Raw genomic sequence first — 27,404 nt, 5'->3', positions numbered from 1 at the left:
ATGTGAGGACAAGTCCTAACGTAAAAGGAAGATGATAGTTAATTCTCCCTGAAATGTTCATTCCTGACCATGGGGGTCGGGGGTTGGGGGAGATCTGATATCACAGGCTCAGGATGCTAAAGGTTATCAAAATGCAGAGTCACTTCCTCATTTATTCACTTTTATGAAACTCAAGGGCGAGCAGTGGTGGTGTGCTTTTAATTGATGTATTGATTGCAGGTTTTATGGAAGTAATTGTGTGGAATTCATAAAACAATGATTTAAGTGGCAGAAACATACATAAATCAGGCCTGCACTGTTCTACTTTTAGGTAATTGATAGAACTTCCTTTGTGTCTGTAATTAAGGTAGCAGCCTAAATTAATTTACGGCTTCTTCTTTCTTCTGCCCAATACAGAAAGTGTCAGTGGACTGAGTTCAGTTGATAGAAAGTGCACGTACAGGTCACTGTGTTACTGACACACTTTGCGAAAGTGTGTCATGTCTTCTCTCTTTGAGACCTCCAGGATCTCAGAGCTCCACATGGGTCTGAAAAGGCCTTTTCTAATATTTTCTGGAGGAATCACTTAAAAGAAGGATAATCAAAGCCAGGATGAGAGTCAGGCGAGAGAGAAAGTCACCTTGGACAAAACCTTAAGAGGTTCCAAAAAATTCTTGATAGTCGAGAAAAATAATATTCTAATGCAGTATTTTTAAAAATCAAAATTAATGGGAAAAATTGACAGTGAACAAAATAGCAAAATTTTCATTAACACAGGACTAGCATTATTAATTTTTTTTTTTTACCTTAGGGGGCGAAAGGCTCAACACAGCCCTTCTTTTCTTAAAGTTTGAGAGTCTGTTCATCGTGAACTTTTTTAAGTTTTTAAAATATTACAGTGAAGTATGATTTATCCTGATTACTGGGGGGGGGGGGGGGTTTGGTGCCACCTCCTCTTAAATTTTGCACCCAGGGTGAGTGCTTAACTGGTCCTACGTTAGCCCAGCCCCAAAATAAAAAAAAAATAATAATAATAGTAACAATACTAATATTAACTCATGGTTATTGAGCCTTTACTTTATGACGGGCATTCCGCTAAGCCCTTCACGTGAAATTTCTGCTTTCATCTTCACAAGAAAAGTGTAAAATATGATTGTGCTCCTTTTTGCTTCAGAAAATTTAGGATGAGAAGGATTAAGCAATGTGTCCAAGGTGACCCAGCCAGATTAATTTAGAACCCAGCCTAACTCAATCCCAGGCCTCCCGTCTTCACTAGTCTCTAAGCATATCCACGGGCAGCCACGTGCTCTGCTCCTGGAAATGTCCAAGCAGGGAGGGGTCAAGGGCAGCTTCTAGGCAGCTATCCAGCCTCTGCATTCAGGCCAGCATTATGCTTTCTTCTTTTCATCCCCGGATCGCTGGAGAATCAGTTCTTCTGTGTCTGATCTGCCTGGTCAGGGATTGGCAAAATAGTTCTTTAAAGGGCCAGAGAGTAAATATTTCCAGCCTCATGGGCCATCTGGTTCCTGCTGGCAACAAATCAAACTCTGTCGCTAGCTCGAAAGTAGCCGCAGACACTGCAGAACTGAACAGGTGTGACTGTGCTTCCAATAACACTTTATGGACCCAAACAGTCCAAGGGCCAGATGCGGCCCGAGGGCGGCAGTTTCCGGACCCCTTTGCTCGGCTGGCATTCTTATCTGGAAGGGTCGGACTCTAGACACCTGGCTACAACGGGGAGGTGATCAAGAGGGACCTTCTTTTCAATGTGCACCTTCATGGGTCTTTCGTACTTTGTGCCCTTGGGTCACATCTCAAAATCAGTAATGGATGGTAGGCACGTCAAAAGCTACCCTTCTCTTGGTACTGATCAAAATAAGGTAGATACATGAATTCGGGCTAAATAGGGTGGATTGGCTGAGTTTTGCCCTCCTAATGAACACCAAACAAGTGTGGAGTTGGGGGTATCATTGTGGTGCTATTGGCTTTCTCAAGACCGGCCCCAGCTCCCCTGGTTTAAGTGGTGAGACTCCATCAGCGTACTGGGGATGCCTCTTTGTTAGCCTGGGCTGATTCTGGCGTCTCCGGCAATTTCCAATCATGCTGGTCTCGGAGGGCCTCCACAGTGGATCTTTCTCATCAGGAACCCCCGCCTCCCTCCTTCTGAGTCTGTGGCTCAGCACGGTGGTGACAACAGACCTGCGTCCTCTACGTCATCATCTCGGAAATAACTCCTCCCATTTCTCAGTCCTTTGATGGGGGAGGGGGTTGAAAGGCGTTACTTCATTTAACCCACTGCCATCACGTTGTTTCTATATGCCAGGTGCCTTTCCATGTAACTTCGTGAGCAAGGTGTCCTCTAAGAATTTTTTTTTTTATTTAAATTCAGTTTAATGAAGCAAGGCGTCCTTCAGTCAGACTCTGTAGTGTGGCGATCTCGTGGGCGAGACAGAGGATGGATACGTGATGCTAATGCCTCCGAACTACAAACAAATTTCGCACGTCGACATTTGGGGTCCTACCCGACAGGAGGCTTGCCCTCTGTTAACACGGCGTTTTGAATGCCTCTTGGTAGCGCAGCTAAATACTGACGTTCTCACCATCCTCCCGCATTACCCGTAGACGCACTTGGCCACAGAATTTCTATTTGTGACAATGAACCCGTGCACAGGGAGATTTTGAGACATCGACTGTGCCGTGCTCTGCCTGTCACCTCAGAGGCACACGCCCGATCTAATGCCCAGCAACTGCTCCCAGCTGGACACAGCTATGCAGCTACCCCCTCCCCCACCCCGCTCCCCAAATCCCCGTGTCATTTTGTCTCATCCCCAAAGCGCCATCTCTCTGCCTGGCACCGCCACCGGCCCCACTTTCCCCACGGCGTAGGACAGCATGCCGATTGGTGAGCAGCTGATTTTTAAGAGTTTTGTACTCACTCCTGTGTTAACTCATCTCACCCAGACTTTTTTTTTTTTTTTAAAGATTTATTTGACAGACAGAGATCACAAGTAGGCAGAGAGGCAGGTAGAGAGAGGAGGAAGCAGGCTCCCCGCTGAGCAGAGAGCCCAATGTGGGGCTTGATCCCAGGACCCTGAGATCATGACCTGAGCCGAAGGCAGAGGCTTTAACCCACTGAGCCACCCAGGCGCCCCTCACCCGGACTTCTTGAACAGCCTCTTGAACAGGCTTGGTTGTATTTTCAATCCATGCCCCACCATCGCCCCAACCGGGTTGGGTCAGTGCCTTCATCCACAGCCGCGGTTGACTTGGGCGGACTCACGATCCTAGACCCCTCTGTTGTGACTGTTTTGCCTCAAAAAAAAAAAAAAAAAAAAAATTTCAGGGGGGGAAATGCACAAGTTGAACCTCCTCTGTTGTTTACAGAAGACTCTGGAAAGAAGCAGCCACATTTCTGGCGTCTGGGGTCTAGCTCTCTTGGCGCGTTGCTTATTAATCTCCATGCAGAATGGTGGCTCTTCTCTTTTGCAGATGGGGGTCTCCCTTCTGCAAAAGGCTGCCAGTTGCAAAACCTACCATCCTGTGGTGTGCCCCCAAACATCTTATTTGTCTTGATATTTCTCTCACAGAAATACATATGACAGATAAGGAGTCACTGGAGAATGGTTTGCTGTGTGTCAGACAGATATTAAAACAATAAACTACGTTGCCCTGGGATTCCAGTGCACACACAGCCAGAGAACAAGGCCGAGACGAGATGTTTCTGGAAGGCAGTGAGGCAGTCGTTCTGGGGGAATTCCCTGGAAACCCCACGTCCTATGATGGCGTTGACAGAAAGTACTTTTTAATGCTCACGTTTTTGTAAGACCAGCAAACACGCGGGTGCAGCTCCCACACTGAACTCCTGGGCCATGCCTGCCTTCTGCTGGTCCTTGGCAAAGAGGAGAAAGAAACCCTCCAAAGGGTTTGGCAGCTTGGTTTAGAGTTCATTTTTTTTTTTTTAAGCCCTCATCTGTACTTCATTTGTTTTCTCGAACGAATATAGATTTCAAATGGGGGAGGGGGCTATTCCATGTTCAGACTGAATATGAACTACTTTGGGGCCAAAAATAAGATCCTGTGTGTTTCCTGGAATATAAAAGGGGTAGCTTGATGCTTTGGGGCAAGTGTGTATTCCTGGGGGACCAGGCTTTGCAAATGAAGCCAAGTCCTATCTCAAAGCCAGCATGGCCGGGAATGAACAGCTTAGAAGGGGGAGTGAGAACAGCCAGTGACATATAATTCAGGCCCCGGAGAAGGGCCCCTTGGTGCTTCTTGCCCAGAAATGTGTCCAACCACAGAAGTGGCCCCTTCCTCCTCCTGCCTCGTTTCTTTTCAAAAGCAAATCTCCCTGTGCAGTGCAAAGAATCACGAAAGGAAGCTGAGCTTGCCTCCCTGGAAGGGAAAAGAGCCTGGCATAGTTCATTTAAACATAATAATTTAAACACTTGCTTCTCTCCAAAAACACCATTTTCTTAAATCATGTTTTCATTTCTGTAAAAGGACTGTCATGCCAGAAGCTATTTCATTGCTCCTGGAGAATTTGAGGGGAGTGTTCACAAAATGCAGTTTTTAGGACCAGATAACACACCCCATATTTTCAGTCCAGTCTCCTTGAGTTTTGTTTGCATGCAGTGTAGACTCGGAAAGCCTAAATGCTTTTTATGTAAACACGAACGTACCAGAACCACTTCCGCAGGCACACTTGCCCAAGGATATATATCACGCCCAGGTTCCAAAGAGCATTTCCCAAAAGATTCTTTTCTGCCGGCAAACCCTAGGCCCCCTGTATTGGTTTTACAAAATTCTCCCTGAGCTGCTGTTAGTTCATGACAAGACCTGGATTCGGCCAGAGGTGGGTCTATATCCTCACAGTACACCAGCGGTTTGACCTTGCCCGAATCTGATTGCTGGGAGCATATTCACGACTATCAGCCTACTTGTGAGCTTTCTTGTGTCAAGAGTCATTCAGGCTGCTTGAGGCACTGTGTCCCCCCAAATCGTCCGCTACACTTTCCCTTTCTTCCATAGAGGCCATCTTCTCCGGGACTTTTTTCTTTTTAAGTTCACCAAAGAAGCTAGTCTGGAATGTTTATGTTGGTCTAGTGACTGGACAACCTATTTCTGAGTGATTTCCCTCTAGCCTGTCCACGCTGGGGGTTGGGGGATTGTTCCAGCTCGGGTACCAGGAAGGCAATCCACAGATCCCGATAGCACCTGTCCTGGAGTTTTGCGTGGGGTATGACCCAAAGGGTTGGGATTCTGGTAGAAACTGATTCTCCAAATCCGACGCTCCTAACCCTGGCCAGCTATTCCCACAGTGGTGGCTGTAGTTGCATCGTGGACCCGTCCTGGGAGCTCCCCCCACCCCCCGCTGGACCCCTGGGAGGGCGTCACCTGCAGGAGCTCCAGCAGCCCCAGAGAACCATGGGAAATCCATTCCACCACGTGAAGCTAATTTATCTCCCTTGCCTTGTTTGCTGCGTGGAGAGGCAATTCACCAGGCTCGCGCTTCCAGCCACCTGTTAGCCAGATCAGGAATGATTTAACAATTGAAACTTTGCTATATAGAGGCACTCGATAAAGTAATTATTTATATACATTATTTGCCTTTTTCCCCCCCATGGCTACCTGATGAGAGCTAAATTGACACCGCTACAGGTGTTGTCAAACGAATCGAGTGTGGCAAATCTCCTCTTCCAAATTAAAACAGATCTCAGCCTCTCACGGCTTTGTCTCCAGCCTTCGTTCGAATAACAGAAAGCACCTTTGCAAATGCCTTCCGCGGTCCCGCCAGGTTAAGCCCTCCAAGATTGAGAGATTCATTCTCATTTTGTGCCGGATGAAATGTTACAGAAATCCTGCCCAGGGTGGGTATTGTCAACACCTGTGAGCCGACAGATCACAAATACGTCTTCTGCAAAGTGCAAGCGTATCTGGGCACGGCCGGCAGCCACGGTGCTTGCCGCGCATGCCCGTTGGGTTCATCAGACCGTCTGGAACCCAGGGGAGAAGAGGCAACAGCCAACTTCGGTTCGGGAGGTAAGCGGGAGTAATGTGGCAATTATTTGAAAACCAAGGCTGCCATCCTCATTCAAAGACCTAGCGATGAAAGAAATTTCCACGTAAGCATTGTGTGTGGGTATAGTGGACGCTTTTTGAATGTGTTTTTAAGTTAGGAAGCGTTTCTGCTTTGGGGACGCCAGGCTTGCTGCTCAGATTAGGTCATCCCTGGACGTTCACTGCATTTAGTTTTCTTTCTTTCTTTCTTTCTTTTTTTTTTTAAAGATTTTATTTATTTGCCAGAGATAGAGAGAGTACACACAAGCAGGCAGAGAGGCAGGCAGAGGCAGCGACGAGAGAAGCAGGCTCCCCGCCGAGCAAGGAGCCCGATGTGGGACTCGATCCCAGGACCCTGGAATCATGACCTGAGCCGAAGGCAGCGGCTTAACCAACTGAGCCTGAATGACTCGTCTGTTTCCTTGCTAAGGAAGAGACTGTAACCGAGTCATGAGTGAAGTGATATTTGATAACAATATTAATAAATCGGTTATATAGAGAAAAAAGGGCATTACCCAAATATCAGGAAAGGGTTTTTTTGTTTTGTTTTGTTTTGTTTTGTTTTTTGCAGGTCTCTCAAATCTTGGAGAAAGGTTCTAGTTGAAGTTCGTCGTAAGGAGCTCCTTATTTTGACAGTAATGAGGTTTGTGTATAAACGCCATACTGGGGGACCCCAAGTCCCCATTGCTGGGAGAGTCCGTTTCCCCGGTATTTTGGGAGACGAGATAAGCCAAGATGTAGAGGGAAAATGGCTTGTTGTAGGCTCTTACCAGGAACACAAATCCGTAGTGATCCCTCTGGCCTGTATCCAATTAGTAGAAAAGGAGCAAAGCCTTTCCAGGTGTCTTGAAATCTCAGCGCCTAAACAGAGAAGAGAAGCACCGGCACCTGCCCTCCGCCCGCCTCCTTCCAGCTCCTGCCCCCAACCAGGAGCATATCAAGGTCTCCTGGAGGTTGGTCAGCAGATTCCCCTGCCAATTCATTCCATGACGAACTGGGCCGCTTGTCCTGGTTGCGGTATGAATCCAGGGAGAGGATGTAGTAACTTAACACTGCTCTAGGAGGCCATAGGAGGAAAGTGAGAACGGGGAGTCCTGAAGGAGAAAGGAGAGAGTGGAGCTAGGAAGTTCTTGCCCAGGGCCGACGCGGGATACCTTAGTCCCAATTGCCTCGTTGCTTTGTTGTGTGGTAGACGAGATGATGGGCTCTAGTGTCGGGCTGTCTGAGAGCACTGGGCGAGTTTCTGGGCTGCCTGACCTCTTCCTGCTCTCCCCAGGAAAGGGAAGGTAGCAATAATGCCTGGCTCGTATGGTTTCCTGAAGATTTACTGAGTTGACCTTTGGGTCTGGCGGTTAGCAAATGTCAGTAAATCGTCGCTGATCTACAGTTGAAGCTCCTCTTTCGGATAATGGAGTATGGGAGGTTGGATTTTGCCCAACTGGGATCACCGCTTTGCTTTCAATTTTCCAGTTACCGTTGTCTGGACTTTCCTCAAGTCAGGTTGAGTCCCTCACTCATGTCCTCGAGAAAACCCGACTTTCTCTTAGCATGTGCGCCTTTCCTAAGCAGCGCGGTCACCGCTCTCTCAAGTTTAAGGACTGTCCCCCTGTCCTCCCTTCCTCTAGCCCCCTTCCCCCGTGGCTGAACGACTGTGACATTCTGAGTTCATCTGACAACATTCTCAATAAACATCGCAGTAATTACCCTAAGCCAGGTAACCCTGGAGGTGTGAGAGACACACGGTTTTGACCAAAATAAGGTCCTTAGGACATCCCCACGGAGAGCTGTATGATGTCGGTGCCATTCGATGAAGTGGTCAAGGCCAGATGAAACCAGGGGAGGAAGCAGGTTGGGGACGGGAGTGGCCGAGAGACATTGAGGAGGTGGGGAGAAGCCCTTGGAGGAGGAAGGGACAATGGAGCCAGCATTTGAGTGGGCTGATCAACTCAATGTTTAGGGACCGGGGAAAGGAAAGAGAACATGCAGAAGCCACAGAGAAGGAGCGGCCAGAGGAGGCTGGAGCATAAGGCAGCAGTGTAGCCTCCTACAGCAAAGATTTAGGTCGATAAATTCAGCTCAGGCAATCCAGCCAGGACAATGTCACCATCTTTTTTTTTTTTTCCCCCTCTTCAAATAATGTACTTTTCTCTCCAATTTCAAGTTCTTGCCTTTTCCTTCAACACCTTCTCGTCAGACCTAGAACAGCCAAGAAACTTCTGGCTCATTTGGATTGGGCTAAAACTTTTGTACCAACGATGCTACGTAGAGAGATTCAATTAGGGTGCGCCATGTTTTGTGAGCAACTACCACCCATAAAAAGTTAATTAATCAGGGCTGTGTCAATTTCCTCGTGCCATGTCAATTTGCTGCCAGGTAATTAATCACTAATCACCCACCAAGCAGCAGGCTGGGGGGGACCATCCACGAGCCATTTATTGTCTTTTCCCAAATAAAATGGCACGCACAGCCAGGAAGGAACACATCTTGCCTTTCATAATATTTTTATCGACACTTTTGCAAGTTGTAATAGACTGCAGCAACAAGCAGCTGCTGTTCAATGGGATATGAATATTAAGGAAACAAATGAGCGGAGATTTATAGGACATTGCGTTTCTGTTATGTCAGTTTTGAGATTAAACCCAGCAAATGAACAGTGAAAAATTACTCTTCCATGTGGGGAATGGTGATTAGACTTGTACATTAATTAGAAATTTTTGTTTTCCTATTCAATGCATCTCAAATGAGGATGTCCTGTAAGGAACGGTTTGTCCAAAATGTGGATTTATTCACTTCTAAACAGCAGTATTTAATATCCACATGCATTTTGAAATGAAACAAGAGTCCGTCCCAAATGTGTTTCAGGGATAGATAGACAAGAATACGAGAATCAGAGATTCCAACAAATTAAGTGGCTATTTTGGTCTTTTTGTAAATGACTGGATGGTTGGAACACCCCCCCCACACCCCTTTCTCTCCCGAAACCTTGAAATTGCTGAATTTTAACAAAATTGAAAGCCTCTCCATTTTTATTTTGACCTAGAACTAAATGTGCGCCATCGTATTAAATTTCCCATTTAGCACCATTCAAAGAGAGTGACCCAGTTGCGTATAAATTCTGCTATAAACCAATTTGATGTACTTTTGTTTGAGATTCATTTTGGGGGGGGACAAAAAAACAAGCCAACATTTTTGTCATTTGGGAAAAAAATCATTTTTTTTTTTTTTAACTATTCCTTGTGATGTTTATCACACAATACTCTGCCTCGGAAATTGAGCTCAAGCTGGTTATTTCACCTCGGCATGTTACCTACTATGCCACTTCTTAATTTACGGTCCAGCCCATGAAACAGGAGATCCCCCAAGGGGAATCCTGCCGAACGGTGAGCCTGCTGTTGAAAGCACGTCTGTACCCCCAGACTTGCGTCAGTGAACGGTTCTACCCTAAATTATCCACAGAGCAATTCAACCCCAAATCAGCACAGACGGCTCTAGGTCTCAGACCACTCCAGGGGTGGGCAAAGGAGGCACTGTGGCGCCAAGGGAGAGAGGAAGGGTGGGGGCACAAAGAGCAGCCCTCCCCTCCATTCTGATGGAACACCTTTGCCAGGGCATCTGGCAACCTCATGCAAATTCAAACCAGCGCACAAATGCAAAGAATAATTGCCCATTACCGCGGCTGTATATTTTTATGGCTTTGATGCAGACTCTGCCCCCCTGTTGGCTTTTGCATCTGCTACTCTTCCGGCTCTCCCAAAGCTCTAAAACTTTAATATGCACTTTATAACCCTCAAGTATTTTCCACTGGTTTTGTGTTTCTTCTTTGGGGATTTCCGGGCTGGTGAGATGATCTCATTTGTGTTTATTTCGAAGGTAAGCACCATCTTCGTAAAGGAGACAGAGGGGGAGCGGGCACGATCCTCACTGTAAATACACCGAGTGCAGAGCTCAGAGGAGGGGGGAGGCGGCGGGGGCTTTGTCTTTGATGGGAGACAGGCAGGAAGCCGTTGACACTCTGGTAAACGGGCCATTTGGCGGGTTGATACACCCACACATCTTCCGGTTAAAAACGTTGATTCGCCTTGATATCGCGCACATCGCCCCGCACATCACAGCAGGCCTCTCGTTACATCCCTGAAGTTTCCATTTCATTGAGCTCCGTGCTATACGACTCCTCGTGCCCGAGAACTGAGCGAGTTATCCCACGAACACTCCCCCAAAATATGCTGCATTTAGCTGAAGGTTGGGAGTGGGTCGGCCGGGGACGTGGATGTGTCCCCGAGATGCGCAATTGGTGTTCGCTCTAAAAGCTCTTGCCCTGTTCCCTTTGAAAGAAACTCATTTTTAGCTTATGAACCAAATCCAATTTTCGTGGCCGTGATACCAGATTTTTCACTTTGATTCATGCTGGATAAGGTTTAAAAGGGAACCTTTCCAGTATAATGAACCCGTGTTGTTGTTTTGTCTCGTCCCCTGTCTTTCCTTGTCTCCCTCATGCCAACAACTAAGGATTTATACTGGGTCTGCAAAGCAACCTGAATCCTTTGCATTGTTCCCCAGTGATGCTCGCTTTACATGTTTATTAACTGGAAGTTCAGCTGGGGGGGGGGGGATCCATTCCAACACCAGGGGTTTAAAAATGCCTATAATCTGGTGTCTTTTCTTTCTAACCCTGTCCTTTCTTTAACAAAGAGGCTTTTGCAAACATGGGGCAGGGTGACAGGTTTATGACTTTTATTAACATCGATTTACTCCGGTCCAGAATCAGAGAGGACATTGTGAGTTTCCATTTGGCATTTTTTGCATTAGATTTATTAAACATTTATTGCCCACTTACTGGATCCAAACTCCTGAACTGAGGCATTGATAGACAATGTGATAACTTTGACTCAACCAAAGATAGGTGTCGCGTCCCAAACTAAGCACATAATTGAGATGTCTTCTGTGTGGTTCAAGGATAAAGTCATTTCAGTTTTGTTTCATCTGTGTCTGAATCATCGGTCTAGGTAATTGCTTCAAATATGCATTTAACCGTGTCCCAGCATCAACAAGCCAGTGCACATGGTAGGCAAGTAAACGAATCCGTTCCTTCCGTCCTAAGTGGAGTCCAGAGGAAGCGTAACAAACAATTGTGGGTGTTTTGGGTTTTGTTTTGTTTTGTTTTGTTTTTACCCATGCAATTGTCCATTTGTTTTAGTGGCAAGAGAGTCACTCAGAATCCTAAACCAGCTTCAGGGCAGGCAGGGGGTGGGGGGAACTTCCTCTAGTGGGCATGAGGAGGAACACGGAAGGCTCCGCCACAGACTTGAGGAGTTAAGGTTTATAAGCAGGTTCTATCCATTGTTCCTTGTGGCACACGTTTATTGTACTCAGAGACTCCAAATTGCTCAGTTGCCGGAGAGCAGTGTCTGGGGTTCGGTGAAGGAAAGAACCTGACCCCACAGGCCCTTTCATAGGTATTAGTGTCTGGAGGGAGGGGCTTGCATTTGAGCCCTACTTTTCCCCAGAACAAGAACCTGATCTCCACATCCCAACACAGCACAGCAGTGAATGTGAATTTCAGGGAATTAAGGTTTTGCAGTAATTCCGAGTACAATACTTGGATCCAAGTCCTCTCCCGTTTTATCAGAACCACACGTAACGCCAAGTGTGGTTGCCATTCCCCGGGGCCAGCCCAGCACCTGTGAGCCCGGCTGTAGAAGTCACTTTTACAGGGATCCTGACCGAGGGCGTGCTGTGTCGTTGGCCTCCATGTAAGTGCGACTCCCGGGCAGGACACCTCGTATAGAGGACAGTGTTCCAGAAGGTGCAGGGTGACGAGGCTTTGCCTCTACGGTCTCAGAAGGAGGGAGATGAACACTGATTCACCTCCAAAGGGTATCCACGTACCTGCTCCATGCCGGGCCCTCTTCTGAATCCACAGAGGGGGAGCACTCTGCCCTCGCAGAGGGTACGTTCTAGCAACAGCGGGAGCTCTTCTCTTTCCTTTCTGTCATCCAAGCTACTTGATGGCGAGGACACCCGGGGAGCTTTGTGGCTGCTCCCTTCCAAAGGAGATGAAGACATAAATACAAGTAGGAAGCAAGGGAAGGGGGAGGGGGGAAAAAGAGGGTCAGAATAAGAAGGAAGGAAAGCAAGAAGGCAAAGAGGAAGCAAAGGTTCATTAATCGTGATGACAACCAGAGGCTTCATAAAGAGACTCCTCGGTAGCAGGAGACGGGTACCAAGAAAGGGACTGCTGAGCAAACCATCCATCCACCTGGGAGACACACAGGCTTCCTGCATGAAGCCTCAGGTCCAAAGCATCACGTGCAGGACCTCCTTATCTTGCCTGAGGCCACTTGGCCTCCCAGAAAAGCAAGTTTTCAACCCAGGAGTGGATGTGTTGTCCTTGCTGGGTTCCTTTAACAAAATAAGACTCCCTCTAACTTGGGATTTGCTCCGAGTCAACGTGGAAGAGCCCCGGAAAGCCTTCCCTGGAGACCTGTTCCCCCCCCCCCCCCGTACTCAAGGGACCCACGAGGAGTCCTGGCCCCGCACTTTTGAGCAGCTCACGCTGCCCTGCTTCCCAGCCTAGCTTCTGTTGTATCTCAACATCTAAATCCTCTAAGAATTATTGTAGAACCTGCTTGTCGCTGAGAGGGATCTGGTCTCTCTCAGTGTGCGCGGGAGCCGGCGATAATGAATGGGTCAACATAATTACCGTGTCTCCTCACACAGGCGGCCAGCTGCTCTGCCAGATTGTGAATTTTTCATTTTCTTTATTTCAAAATCCAGGGCGTTCCTATGAAAACTTAATATTTGAACTGTGGCAAGATGGAGTTGGCATCACAGTCCCGCTCCCCCATTTTCTCGCCAGTCCTGAAACAAACAGTTCATGACTTCTGGGTTTTTATGGTGTTAGGACTTACTGGCTTTCCCCATTACGATGAACCCCTCTCTGCGAATTCACGCACGTTCGTTGAAACACAAGCGCTGGGGGACGTGGGTGAGCAGAGGCCGGGAAGCTGAGCATTAAGGACAGCTGCACGATTTGACACGAACAACAATAAGAAAAAGAGGTTAAAAACAACGTGTATGGTCTTTTAAGACACAAATGGCAAGATAAAATCATTCTGCATCGCTTGCACAATCCTAGCATTGTACCCTCCTTGGTGAGAGAAAGATCTGGGGGAATCCATGAGAATGGGCAGAGAATGGCAAGTGACCATCAGTCAGTCTGCACTTTGGGTTCAAGGGCTGTGTTCCAACCCCTGCGATTCTGTGGGGTGTAGGGGCTTGGGGATGGCTGCTATGGGGGACCCTACCCGCTTCGTCTCCCCGGCCCCGGCCAACCCCATGCAGCTAGGATACAGTGTATCCAAGGATGCCGGGGCTAATAAACAGATCAGGTGAAGGGCTTCTGCTCCTGAGTGTGGTGGTGAGAAGGGGAGCAGACCCCACTGGCAGTTTGGATATAAGCTTCAGGCACCTTCAACACAGCACGAGACATAACATCTTGCAAGCGATTAGGTGCTCCCCAAAATGAGCTCCCGGAGAGAGGTGTGCGTCTGCTGATGACCTATGGTTGCGAGCCTCCCTGGCGGCCGGATGTTCTGAGGTTGGAGGCTCCTGTCCCTCCCAGCCCCGTCTGTCCTAAAAACACTGTGTGAAGTCCCAGAAGAAAGGGAGCAGGAGAGAGGGGGTGGCTAACGAGGGAGGAAACCCTTGCTTCCTTCCACCTGTTTCTCCCTCCCTCTGGAAATCTCCTTTTGTGTCAGGCGGAGGGGGGGGCAGTTGGGAAAGGAATCTGGGACAAGGAGGGGGGTTGGCTGGAGAGTCTGTCCGTTCTTTGGCCTGTCCACAACTTAGCCGATTGCTCTCTTATTTACGTGTTTAGGACACCCCCACATTCACTCAGGTGTCCAAAGTTTAGAACCTACTGTGGATAAATCTGGGGGGCTTCCGCCGACTTGGGGAGGCATAGGCAGAAGCAAAGATGGACAGGCAATGGTGGGGGGGGGGGGAGAGCCAGGAAGAACTTGCTGGTTGATAGGGAAGAGAAAAGGTAACACACTGACAGACTCCCTCTTTTCGAAACCATTACCTGTGAGAGGTTGGGTCTTCTGGGCCTTTAATACAGATCTCCTGCCTCGGTGGATTCCCCTGTATGGTTTCCCAGAAATGTGCCTCCTCCCTGGAATGCCATTCGGGCGCTTTGCCTGCAGTTCAGTGGGGATGGCACGCTCGGGGCTGGCATAGCGAGAGTGCTGTGAGATTGCGCAGAAGTGGTTTCCTGAAGGCTTCCCGGGCCCCGGTGCGTCCGGATTTGCAGACACCCTAGGAGGAGGGACATCCCACGCAGAGGCAAGAGAACGAATTTTCAGGGGTCTCTGGCATCAGGCTTAATTTCCCTCTTGACTCCTCAGCAAGCCATCCCACTCAGAGAATTTTCCTCCGAGGAGGAAAACTCAGCCCACACCCTCTTAAGAGCTGAGTTCCCAGACTTCTCTACAATTAATGGTTGGTGGGTGCACCTAGCTGTTACATGGTTTGCGGGCTGATGGGACATTGGTAACGGTTCGTTTCTTGGCGCATAAGGGGTTTGCACACTTGTGATGCATGCACGCGTCTGCAGGAAAACGATCTTGCAATTTAAAAACTTCAACAAGCAGTAGGTGTACATAAAGGAAACTGGGGGAAAGAAAAATGGGATAGGGAAGGCAATCAGTAGACAACACACACACAGTTCAGCCCCAGAGATAACCAGGGACACACTGAAGTATGTACGCATATGGAAATGCAAGTGTTTGCATATATACATGCACATATAAACATACCTGGGTACACACCCACATACACATGTGTAGACACTGGGTACACATGGACACACATGTTCACTTACACATGCACACATGTGCTTGGCTACGTTATATACGTGTATTGTGTGCTCAGACACATAAATATCTCTTACACACGGTATACATGTGTGTGCAGGTAGACACCTAGATCCTGGCAACACAGCGCATACTTCATGCAATCCGCCTTTGTAGAATTTTAACTTTGCGCAGTGAGCTTGTCTCCTGTTACCACGAATTCTTTGTAAATGTTTGTCATTTACCATGTTCTCTTGGGCACAGGGACCGACCCCTTAGGCCACCCACTCTGTCTGGAATCGGACCTTGACCTCCGCCCTGCTGGCCGCCTTTGGAACCCCGCCTCCCTTCTCCAGGGGCGGTGTCCAGCCTGGGGCTGGGGGGAGAAGGGGCCTGGGAGGGCGGGTTGCCCTCCGCCACCGGTGTGCTTCTGAAAGCCTCTGCTCTGCTCTCTCCTTTCCCACCCCACAGTGCCCGGCTTCCCGTATCCAGCCGCCACCGCCGCGGCCGCCTACCGAGGGGCGCACCTGCGAGGCCGTGGCCGCACCGTGTACAACACCTTCCGCGCTGCGGCGCCCCCGCCCCCGATCCCGGCCTATGGCGGGTAAGTGGGGCAGCTCCCCCCACCCCCCCGCCCTGCGGCGGGCCTCCCGCACCACCCCTCCTGGTTGTGAACGCATGCTGGCCTTGACTTCCCCACCAGAACCGCCCCAGCATGCAGCCCTGCGCGCGCCTGCCGCCGAGCACCTTGCAAAGAGAACTGAAAAATGAGTGTAATTTGTCCTGTCATGGTTGGTGCCTTTAAGCATTCTACATGTCACATGTTGTTATGTAAATTCTCTCTGAGACTGAATGCTGGAGAACAGAAAAATGGCTACAGCCAAAGATGTATTTCTGATGATTGCAAACATCTGGTTATTAAGGAGGTTGGATCACATCTGCCCCTTGAATTCCATCCATGGAGGGACACAAAATCCCCAAACATCAAAGTTCGCTGGGGTGGTCTTGCTCCCCTCCCCCAAAGACACCTTGCTCCTCAAGGTTTATGAGCCCTTGCCTGAGAAGAGAAAATTAGGTGTAGAGTCAAATGCAAACGTTCAAAAGTTCAAAGACGTTGGAAGTAAGGCCCGTTTCAGTTGGATTTTCCAAAATGGGCCTTTGGCTTCCTCTACAAGAAACTAATTCCGTTGGCCGTGTTTTATCTGTGCGCAGGGAATCTGGTGTTGCCGAGCGTAGATTAAGGAATGACTGGGAACACCGAGAAACTGTGGTCTTGGTGGGGTGTGCGGCCACGCTGCAGTGCTATGCTTTCTTTCCTCCTGTTCAGGGCTCCTTCTGGAACTTTCCGGCACCCCTGGTGTTGGGGAGAAAGTGGTGTCTCTGCCAGTCCTCGGGGATGTTTGGACTGTTGGAGACATTGTGGGTTGTCACAGCAGGAGCAGGAAGGTACAATGGCATCTAGGAGGTGGAGGCCAGGGACACTGCTTGACGTGCCCCGTGCACAGGAGGGCCCCCCAACATAGATGTGTCAGGCCCCAAATGTCAGTAGCACTACTCAGAAAAACTAAGCTATGCCCTGGCCGACTGGCTTTCTGGTCTGTGAAAAAAAATATGGCTGCATTCCAGGCTGTTATGAAAAGGGTTAATGCATTTTTTTAAAGCTCTGTTGCTTATAAATCTTTTAGAAAACCTGAATTAGCCTAGATCATCTCTCTATTATACCAACGACAAAGGGAACCACTCTTTTTTTCATTATTTATTCATATCTCACCTACTGCAGAGGAGAGCATCTGAGGTGTTTCAAACACAGACGCAATGAGACAAAATTCAGAATATAAATAAATGAAAGTACATGGAATCATCAGGAGAAGAGAACACAGGCAAAGAGACCAGTCCGTGTCCATTGTTTCTTGTGTTGTTGTTAGCCTTGGGTCACTTCTCGGTTTCTTACTGGACAAAACAACAGTGAAAATTCCTTTCTCGCGGAGAGGTGGTGGACAGTAGCGAACCGAGGGTGAATTTGCCCTGACTTCTCCCCACGCTCCAGAAACATTCATCTGCTCCTCCTAAGCCTTTACCTGACCAGGTACTACAAGAAAGCATCCAGAGTGTTAATCATTATTTCCAACCCCACAGTGTTGAGCCTGTTTTATAGACCCAGAAATGCAGAAATTGTGTTATTTCCAAGGTCATACGGCAAGTTGTTATGAGGGAGGAAGAAAAAAAAAAAAAACCAAGTTACCCTGTAGGCTCATGTAATTACTAAAGCAAGATTCATAAGCCATAAATACAGAATCGCATGTTTATACCACATTCGTTTGTCTGAAAATTATTATCTTATCTTAGTAGACGGTAATTGCAGCTTTTTGGTATATGTGCCCTCAGTATCTCACTACTATACTGAACAGGAAAAAAAAAATAAAATTATATGGCTTATCCTCACATGAACAATTTATAAAAATCTCAAAATCACACACCTGCCGTAAAATTGAAATTCACTAACTTACAGTGATCTCGCTCGTTGCCGGGAATAACCGTGCATAACTAATTAATGCCACGTTCACCGGGGAGAGACACAGGCATCTCCAAATGGTGAAGCAATGTGTTTGTGACTGCTTTCAGACGTGACTTAATTTAAATATTCCGGCAATATTCCTATCCTTTTGGTTATAATGGCACCCTGTGCCTCTTTGCTGGTAATATTCCAAATGGAATCCTGAAACCGCCCTTAATGGTAAGATGAAATTCTCAATATTAGGAGGAGGAGGAGGAAGATACAGAAGGGCTAGCAGTGTGCGTGTGTCCATGTCTGCGTGTTCTAGAAGAGCAAAGTGCTGGTTGAAAATAGGAAATTCAGCGAGAGTGTCTTGTATTGCAAACTGCATGGAGTGCACTGGCTCCGAATGAGAATGTGTGAACCCAGCATCTTAAATGAAGGTTTCCCCTTTCCTCTGCTTGTTGGTTGAGGCTGCAGAAGACTAGGGGCAGGTGTGTGGGGGGGGGGGCAACCCATTTTGGAAAGAAAAGCAGAGGACAGCAGAGAGTAGATAGGGGACTGGAGTGGTAAGAGCCCTGAGCTTGGGTGAAAGCAAAGAGCAAAGACTGGAAATCAGAAACCTACTTCTGTTTCCAGAAGGTGATGTCATCAGGATTTAGGTCATTCAGGTGATAGTGTGGATTTCCTGTAGCCATTTGTGTTCAAAGTCCTTTGTGGGGAGATTTGTAGAGTCGACTAATGTCTTTACTCCAGTCAGTTCAGCCTAACACACCTTTTGTCAGTTCCACGCACTGTCTTGCACTTTCAAGGAATTCCTTCTAGTTAGGGGCAGGGGCACCCCCATAAACTAATAATGTCAATAAATGTGCTAAGGGAGAAGGGTGTTGTGTGAGCACCAAGGAAGGTCCCTTAGCTCAGCTTGGGTTTTTAGGGAAGGCTCCAGAAGAAGAAGAAATGTAGGATGCCCTCACGTCCAACCACTTCCTAAATTGTCATGTCAAGACCCCATTCTGCCATCCCCCCTCACACCCAGGGATCCCCATCTTTTCTAAGCTATCACCGAGCGAGCTGCATTTATTAGGATTTTTTATTTGTCACCAGTTGAAGACAAAACTAAGTGCCAACCTAAACCTCTGCTCTTCATGAGCTATGCAATATATACTTTGTTACTGAAATTCCAACCAAAAATGGGTCATTCATCCTATGTCCATGTATGGCTTCCATACTGTTTTCCTAAGATACCGGGGGGGGGGGGGGTGGAATCAGGGCACCTGAGGGCTCAGTCAGTTAAGCATCTGACTCTTGGTTTCGGCTCAGGTCATGATCTCACAGTTGTGAGATCGAGCCCCACCTCAGGCTCTGTGCTCGGTGTGGAGTCAGATGCTCTCTCCCTCTCACTCACATACACCGTACTCTCTCTCTCAAATAAATAAATATAAAAGGAAATTGTACAGAAACTCCATGGCTACTTTTGTGGAGCCTGGGGTGGCCCTCGGAGATATCCAACTTCGAGACAGTCCTACAGGAAGATTCAGCAAGCATGCCTTCCCGTTCATCCATTTCCTTTGATTGATTTGGTTTTCCCTTCCACCTCCTGTTCCTGTGGTTTTGCCTTCCACATCTCTCCCAGCACAGGTTTTGGAGGGGCCCTATTCTCTTCTTCCTCACACCGGTAAAGAGAACCTTCTTGGCACATTAATAGGTGATCATTTGCCCTGGGAGAGGGGGTTCTGCTTGGACCATGGGGCGGGGACCACAGAAATGAATGGAAAACCTAGATTGAATCAGCCAAGTCACTGTTGATTGTTAATACCGACTGAATGAGGAAGGGCAATGCATTGGAAACCTAGAGTCCGACCCCTTTCCAGGGAGGGTCCTGCAGTTTCCAGACCACCATCCCCCGCAAGCCACAGAGCTGACTTTGGTCAGAGGCACCGCAATAGTTATTGGAATATGTAGATCATAAACAAAATACTAACTAGTGAATGGTTCCTGAGAGAGCTGAATCACCAGGTCTTCCATTTTCTCCACGCGTTTGATCCTGGAGTCAGTTTGGACAGAGAAGCCTCAATGTCCGGTCTGTCTTTCTCTGACCCCCGTGTGGGAGAACCTGCCCTTTAGGCAATTGCCCACCAAAGGAGCTCGCGGATCGATCACGCATGGATGGAGATGGCAGATGGATGGACTGGAGACACTCCCCCAGACTCAGTAAACATCTGATATTAGAAGACAGCAGCCAAACCCCAACACCCACCCAAAAGGAACCCCGTGAACCTGGCCTCACCAAATTCTTATTCTTAATTAATTAGCCACTTAACTATAAAGCAGCTATTAATCCCGTGCCTGCTATGTACCAGGCATATTGTCTGGGGACACAATAGAGTGTTCTAATGGAGCATCAAAGAGTATTTGAAAAATTATTAGGATTCTAAGCTAAACGTCCAGCATCTCCTGTAGGGTTTTGGTCTTGGGTCTCTGGGTCTCTTTGGAGAAAGTGTTCCATAACTTTCTCAGGAAATTAGTTTGATGCAACTATGTACAACCTCTCAGAGTTACTTTGAGAAGTGGTTTGAAGACACTGTGTCACTTTGTGTATAGGAGAGATATAGTAGTATCCCAGGACAAAAACTCTTAAACTGGCCGGTGCAATGATGAAATTCACACATAGATCCTTGGGAACGCTTTTGGGGCAGGTCCTAGGAAAGCATCTGACAGCAGGCACTAGCTTATGTGTGTGAGCTTTTCTGGCTATATAGCAACCATGCTTTGGGGCTTAATTTCTGAATGTCTCCTCCTCAGACTATGCCTTCTCTGTTTAGGACCTTTCTACGTTTAATTTGAAGACTAGGAACAGAGGTCATCACCCATTATCAGAATGTTTTTCAGAATTCTGTCTAGCATCTTGTGTGTTTGGGTTTGGTGTGAATTCTTGTTCGAATCTCCAGCCAGTTTTAAAGTGTAACCTCTGTTATGTTTAAAAAAAAAAAAAAAGAAGAAGAAGAAGAAGAAGTTGTGAATTGAATGCATCTATAGATAAAACCACCATGAATCAGTGGTTCTTAAATTTTATTTTGGGGGGAGACGACAGGGTTATGTCACGGATGCCTTTACTAATCTGATTAAAAATGTGTTTTCCCTAGGAAAATGTTAGTGGATACATACATATATCCATACATAGCATACACAATAATACACAGATGTCAGGGAATTTACAGACCCATATCTGTTCAAAAACAGCTAGATTTAAACGCATTAAAATTTTAATTTATTTTCCACTTGGAAGGGGCAGCAAGGTAGAGCGGTTTTAAATAACCTCTCCTTCAGGAATGCATTTGTGGTGGTGGGGATAGATTCTATTACACAAACAGATTGTATAGTCTGGCCATCCTCTACTTTCGTTCCTTTTTTTTTTTTTTTTTTTTTTAAGTAAACTAATTTGCTACAGTGCGATCATCCCCTGCTTGCATTCAACCAAATATTTAACTACTGTTATTACCTTTCTAAGAAAATGAGTTGTGCATTTGCATTATGTTCTTGCAAAAGTGTATTGCAGGCCTGAAGTGATTGGCAAGCAATACAATTACCTTTGCATGGCTAGACAGACTGCCTTGGCATTAAAATTGGACTATACTTGTTCAACGCACGATGGCAACTCCCTTCTATTGTTCGGGGCCCATGGTTCATTTATCTGTAGATCTGTACTAGCCCTCGATTCCTGCCCTCCGTTCCCTACACATCTGATATTTTAAGTGCACCTGTTTCATGGGGCTTTAAAAAGCATTTGGACACATTCCTGGAAACCAGCATGAGAGTCTGGAAGAGCTTTCCTGTAACCACCCCTCCTTAGATGAGGGCCTAGGAGACTGGTCTGTCTGCCAGCTCAGTGCCGTCATGATGTAAAGGAAAAAGAACACGTGGAGGGAGGTGTCCCATTGGTCAATGAGCCAATTCCTCCCCTGGCCAGCAGCATCCGCATCCTCTGGTCCTGGTGAGAAATTAGAATTCTTAGACCCCCATCCAGACCTATTGGATCAGAAACTCTGAACTGGGTGACGGGGTACGATGAGGGAGAAGTGGGCTAAGTAGCACAGGATGCTCAGACCAGGGACCGACACGGTCATCATTCCAGAAATGTGAGGGCCAGTAGTATACGAGGGCCTCCTCAGCAGCTGAGGAGGAGAAAATGCATCTTGGGGAAGGTGGCAGCCCATCAGTTGGCTTTCAGACCACCAACGTGGCCAGCCGTATTGTTTCCTTGATTTTAGAGTTACCCTGAAAAGAGAGCTCACCCCCCCCCATCATCACCCAACCAAACCCCCCCCCACTCCCTCCACAACACACTCGGTGAAAACAGGCGCTCCCCGCGAGGTGTGGTTTTCATCGCGGAGGGAATTCTCCGTTTCCTTTCTCTGGGGAGCCGCGCCGTCTGCTGGGCCTCTGGACCCTGCCGGCCCCCGGAAGGAGCCCGGGACCCTCTGGACACTGGGACTTGCGTAGTCTGTTCCCTTTGCCTGGTCTGCTCTTCCTTCCTCTGCACCTGGCTGAGGCTTTGAGATTTCCGAGGCACTTGCGCAGATATCCTCACCTCTGCTGCCAGCCCTCCTCCCCCCACTACCCTTTCCCAGCTCCTGCTCCTCAACCCCCATGCAAGCTGCAGTCTTATATGTATGTATGTGTGCATACATGGCTTTGCGACCACGCGACCCCCTCCCTGTAAAGCTCCCTGAGGGCAGGCTTAGTGATGGACATGCTCGGGCTTGTCTCTGCCTTAGTACAGTTGTTGGGGGCTCGTAAGCATCTCGGGGAAAAAGGGGTCATCGTTCAGTTTGTGGGAGCTTGTCGACGTGAGGATGTTGGACCACCTTTTCTCTTTGGTTCTCCATCTCATAGATGTGGGATGTCCGAGTCCCAAAGGAATTTTCTATGGAGGATGGTGGAGGGCCAAGCTGGGCACAGAGACTCCCCTGCTCAAGAAAGGCTAAGGCCAGGGCCCGTCTACAGATATGTAGACAGAGGCATTACTTTCCATGTCGATATTAATATGCAGCTAAAATATGAATCTTTTGTTCACCCCTGGATCACGTTCTGTTCGCTGGTGCCAACCTCCTTGCTTGTGGCTTTGCGGGCAGCACCCGACTATGTCCTCCTCTGAGTTGACCACGGCCTAGCCTCTTGCCCCATTTTACAGATGAGCACGTGATGCTCAGAGAGCTTCAGTGAGGAGCTCAGTGGCTCACAGCTGCTGGCTGGTGAGGCTGTGACCAGACGTGTACGTGGTTTCCATCTGACTTGGCTCTCGAATGCTGACCTGTTTTTGGAGGAGGATGTTGGGAGAGCAGGTGTTCCCAGAAAAGGCATAGGATGGAAAGAACGGGGCAGAAGCAGAACCCGTTTCTCCACAGCTACATGACTCGCCTCTAAATATTTGTCACCCAGCAGACGAAATATATGTCACTCTTCCCAGTGTCCTCGGGTCTGTTGCAAGTCCTGCTGACAGAGGCTGGTCCCCGCCTTCTGACCCCCCAGCAGACACACTGTCTTAATGTTGGGAATGCTGAAAGCATAGCTCAGGACACGGCGTACTGCAGCATCTCAGATGAGGGTTTTAGGCTGCTTGACGAGTACTCTTGTGAACTGTGGTCCTCTCAGATCAAGGTGAAAACAGCCGAAAGTAATTCCTGCTAACCTCCCTAGCGTGTGAAGTCCCTCTCACATTTTTAAGGATAATGGTACTTGGGGGTCTGGCCAATCAAGTCTGAAAAGCTCCCAGAAGCACTCTCCAGGGTTCTCCAGCAAACCAGTGTCACAGCCGTGTGTGTGTGTGTGTGTGTGTTTCGAGTGCCTTCCTCTGGCTCCATATGCTTGGCTTTCCTGTGGGTCCGCTCTACTCCTGAAACCTGACGGCCCCGCCTCTGGAAATCAAAGTCGTGTTTCCGTTAGAACCCAGTTCCCTTTGATGGTGGGGCTCACAGGTCCGTTGCCAGAATCATAAAGCATCTTTGAGCTCCATGGGAAGATCTCAGGGAAGGCTCTTAATAACCACTACCACCCTGCGGAAAACATACATTTGGTGACACCTGCTTTCCTAGTCTGTCCTTCCTGTGCTCCTCCCGGAATCTGCACGCGGCATCAGGTCTCCGTGCAATCGTCCTGAAACCCACTGTAATGCTTAGGAACTGCGAGCCAGTTTCCCGCAATCACATGGCTGTAAGCGTTTCTTCCTGGCCCTTTCGCTCAAGGTATACCGAGAAAACTGGAAAAGTCCAGGAGATTTTCCGCCTCCTGTGAAGTCCTTTCTTTCCGGAATGACAGTTTGGATGGTGACAGGAGAGCCACAGTGAGGCCAGGGCTGTTCAGTCATAATGTGGGGCTTGCTTGGCCTGGATATATTTTAGAAAAACATACACAAAGTACATGTATGTGTAATACGTGTACACACTAGAGCACATGTATGTACACACGTGTGCAAACATGCCACTGCACACCTTTTACACCATATATGTCCATCTTCACCCACACACACTTACGCACATGTTACAGACACCCACATCCACCCACACATACAAACACATATTTTCTTGCACACATGTACACACATGCTCACACACACATAGAATCAGAGATATTTTCCTACATTTGCCACAAAAAAGTGGCACCCAGAATTACCAAATATAAGACTGTAGGGTGGAAGACTGTAGAAGAACTGTTCTGGAATCATCCGGGCCGTCCAGATCTCCTAAAATCCTTCAGCTCCCACGTGTACTGAAAATGCAGCAGTCTGCCCCCCTCCCCTTTATCGATCTAACAGTTTAAACAGGTGATTTTCTCAGACCCCTGCGGGGAGCTCTGCGATCGGACTGAATGCAAACTCTGACCCTCCTGTCTGTCTCGGCCACTTAAACTGCTCTCGCTCTTGCATTTCCACACCCCTTCATGGAAAAGTGGGGAGTCTGGTGTCCAGCATGCCACCACGGCCTGATTCTGGGCCAGCACCGAACCCCGGCCGAATTTTCTCGGGCTGACAGAGAACTGTTGTCTCCAACCTCCTTAGCCAATGTGAAAACTTCTCCTCGGTTCCTGTGTTTCGGATCCCGTTGACCAGACTAACTTCGCCAGTGCGGGGGTTGGTGTGTCTGCATGGGGAAATGCACTAATACGGATGTTTCTCTTTGTGTGTGTGCCCTTGCAGTGTTGTTTACCAGGATGGATTTTATGGTGCAGACATTTATGTAAGTACTTACTACTGTGCATGCCACCCCTGTTTCCTCCCAGAGTCATTCTGTTTACAAGTTTGCTGCCAGTTTCCTCTTCGCGGTCTGTGGGACAGGATCCTCGGGGCGGATCCGCAGGGCAGAAGACCTTTTCCCATGGCCACCACGGCTGCTATGGGGTGGCACTAGTTCCTTCATTCACTTCAGAAGACATGCCCCCTGAAAAGATACGGCATTTCTCTGGTGTCAAATTAAAGACTCTCCTCCGACCCCGCCTCAAAAAAAAATCGCTGGAAAGTTTTCAGTATGGTCCGTGTGCTTGCAGTATAATATTTGGGATAAAAGCTGGAGTTACCAGCCATAGAGGGTTAAAAGATATTTTCATGACGGCTTTTCTTTTTTGGTTGCTGTCCCGTTAATGCGTTCACTTGTTCATAGTAATAGCTCTAGAAAGAACCCCTCCCACTCCCTCTGGATGATTTTAGCCAGAAGCATCTCTAACAAGATGTATGCCAGCTTGACCACGAAACCCTATTTTCTTCCTTATTCTTTCCGTTTCCCGCCCAAACCATTACTGGACTTAGAAGTGTTTGTTGAATTTAGAATTGTTTATTAAATGGTCCCACCTTTTTTTTTTTTTTTTAAAGATTTTTATTTATTTATTTGATAGACAGAGATCACAAGTAGGCAGAGAGGCAGGCAGAGAGAGAGGAAGGGAAGCAGGCTCCCCGCTGAGCAGAGAGCCCGATGCGGGACTCGATCCCAGGACGCTGGGATCATGACCTGAGCCGAAGGCAGAGGCTTAACCCACTGAGCCACCCAGGTGCCCCTGGTCCCACCTTTTTAGACTTTTTGCTTTCAGAAAAGAGTCGGGTGGTTCTCAGTGGGACCCCAATAAACTTACCTCAGTGGATCTAGAGGCATTTTTTTCTCCTACATTGTGATATTAGTTACAATGTTAGGAACATAACCTGGCGTAAATGCAGCTTAAAATATGGGCAGGGCCAGGGGCTGTTTTTTAAATCATATACTTTTTTGTTACAAGTGACCTCAGATAAGTTCACTGGAATCCTATTTGTCATCGTATAAACTAGGTAACCAAAATAAAACCATACTTCTGACCAAATTGATAGCATTTACTAGAAAATGGGAAAGACACTATTAATTTTCTTCCTTTTGAGTTTCAATCACAAATTTGAGACACAGTGTTAATCTTCATCAATGATGCATACAGTTGAGTTCTGTTATCATTGCACCAGATACACTTACTATAATCTGTGGGCTAGTTTTTTGAGGGCTTTTCCCCCCAAAATGAAAGGAACAAACATCCTGCACCCAGTAAACAATGAATTTCTTATTTCTTATGTAGCTTAATCCATGCCTCCAAATATCCTCTTTAAAAAACAAACAACTTTCAATGCATACTATTATAAATAGAGAGGCAGATGGGCTGGACGTCTCGAGCCCATTCACATCTTTGGAAACCCAAAGAGCCCTACGTCAGTCTGCCCCCTCCCCAAGGTAGCCTCTAGGTAGAGCACACCTTGTGGGCTTTCTTAGGGCCTTTTTTTTTTTTTTAATTTGGAAAATAGGGAGACGAGAAGAGATGAAAAATGGGGGGGAAAAGCAATCTAACAAAAACAAAAAACAAACAAACAAACAAATAAACAAAAACCCCCAAACACCCAAAACCAAAAAACTCTCTCCATCACACCCACCAGTGGGAGTAGGGGAGTGTATGTTGGTAAGCCTAGCTGAAAACAGAGATAGCGACTGTTTATTGAGCATCTGCCTCTCTGTGTGCCTCAGTTTCTTTATTTGTGAACTGAGAGCAACTGGTTGAATTATTAATTTGTGCCGTTCTACGGATCTTCCCCTTGGGTGTCTTTTGCTGCCTCCTAGATCTCTGAGTAGCAGGAAGGAGGAGCTGCCCAAAGGGAGAGTCTGTCGGACCGCGGACGTGGGGCGCTAGAACCTACAAGGGAAATCCCTGAGAGCAGAGCAAGTGGAGGGAGCCGAGACCTGCAGGAGGGGGCACCTGTGCCAGCTTCCAGACTAAGGCAGGAAGAAGAATTCTGTTCAAGGAGAAAAGCTACAAAAAAAGTCTTTATTTAAATTCCTTTAGTGGGTTTTATTTCCCCCCGAGTCATCACCTCTGCACCGAGCCTGCTGGACGCAGTGGTGTAGCCCCCGCAGGTGTCTAGGCGGTGCGTGCAGGGATTCTGTCCGGGGGCGGCCTTTCTTGATTCTGTGATGCTCCACTTCCCGGTGTCAAGGTTTAGAAGACCGTTTCTCTCGTTCTTTGCAGGCCACTCTTCAAACAACAACAACAACAAATATATATATATTATTATTTTCCCTTTGTTCATATTAAATGACAATAAGATTTTCAGGGGATGTTTCCAAATAGGCAGTCAGGGTTCAGAAGCACTTACTGAAATGACTTGGAGGCTTGTCAACCCAGCACTTGTGTCTGTCATCTTTCCAAGGAGACAACTTAGACCTTGCAAACCGTCCTGATTATTTTGCTCCATGTAAGATGGCAAGCCTGGTGTGTGTCTGTGGGGCACAGTGACAGACTAGACCACCTGTTACGGCGGCCAAACAAGGGCTCATCAATGGCCTTATGTCCATTTCAGGGAAAGACAGACTATGAATATTTCCTGCACTCTGAAGTTCATGGAGCAGGATTCCTCTTGGCTAGAAGCACCTTACACTCTGGAATGTGCTTTTTCAACCTACCTCCCCTGCCTCCCTTTCAGTACTGGTCTGTTCTGATGACTGGTACTGTCCCTGGGGCACCGTTTC

The 27,404-nt window shown here is 47.7% G+C and overlaps 1 protein-coding gene across 30 annotated transcripts in view; it reads left to right on the top strand.

Annotated features, from left to right (window-relative positions):
- LOC131819383 (RNA binding protein fox-1 homolog 1) overlaps window positions 1–27,404 on the top strand; it is a 549,338-nt gene that overhangs the window by 476,957 nt on the left and 44,977 nt on the right. For 15 of the 30 annotated variants that reach the window (XM_059154443.1, XM_059154436.1, XM_059154437.1 and 12 more), the window contains 2 exons: window positions 15,360–15,492; window positions 24,575–24,614. In XM_059154443.1, coding sequence (XP_059010426.1) covers window positions 15,360–15,492; window positions 24,575–24,614 — 173 coding nt within the window. The remainder of the gene's footprint in view (window positions 1–15,359; window positions 15,493–24,574; window positions 24,615–27,404) is intronic. The other 15 variants (XM_059154419.1, XM_059154442.1, XM_059154431.1 and 12 more) reach the window with 1 other exon arrangement.

This window comes from Mustela lutreola, chromosome 17 (assembly GCF_030435805.1).
Source record: "Mustela lutreola isolate mMusLut2 chromosome 17, mMusLut2.pri, whole genome shotgun sequence".
Taxonomy (NCBI): Eukaryota; Metazoa; Chordata; class Mammalia; order Carnivora; family Mustelidae; genus Mustela; species Mustela lutreola.
The sequence above is the reverse complement of the archived record's forward strand: the minus strand, read 5'-3'. Positions and strand labels throughout refer to the sequence as shown.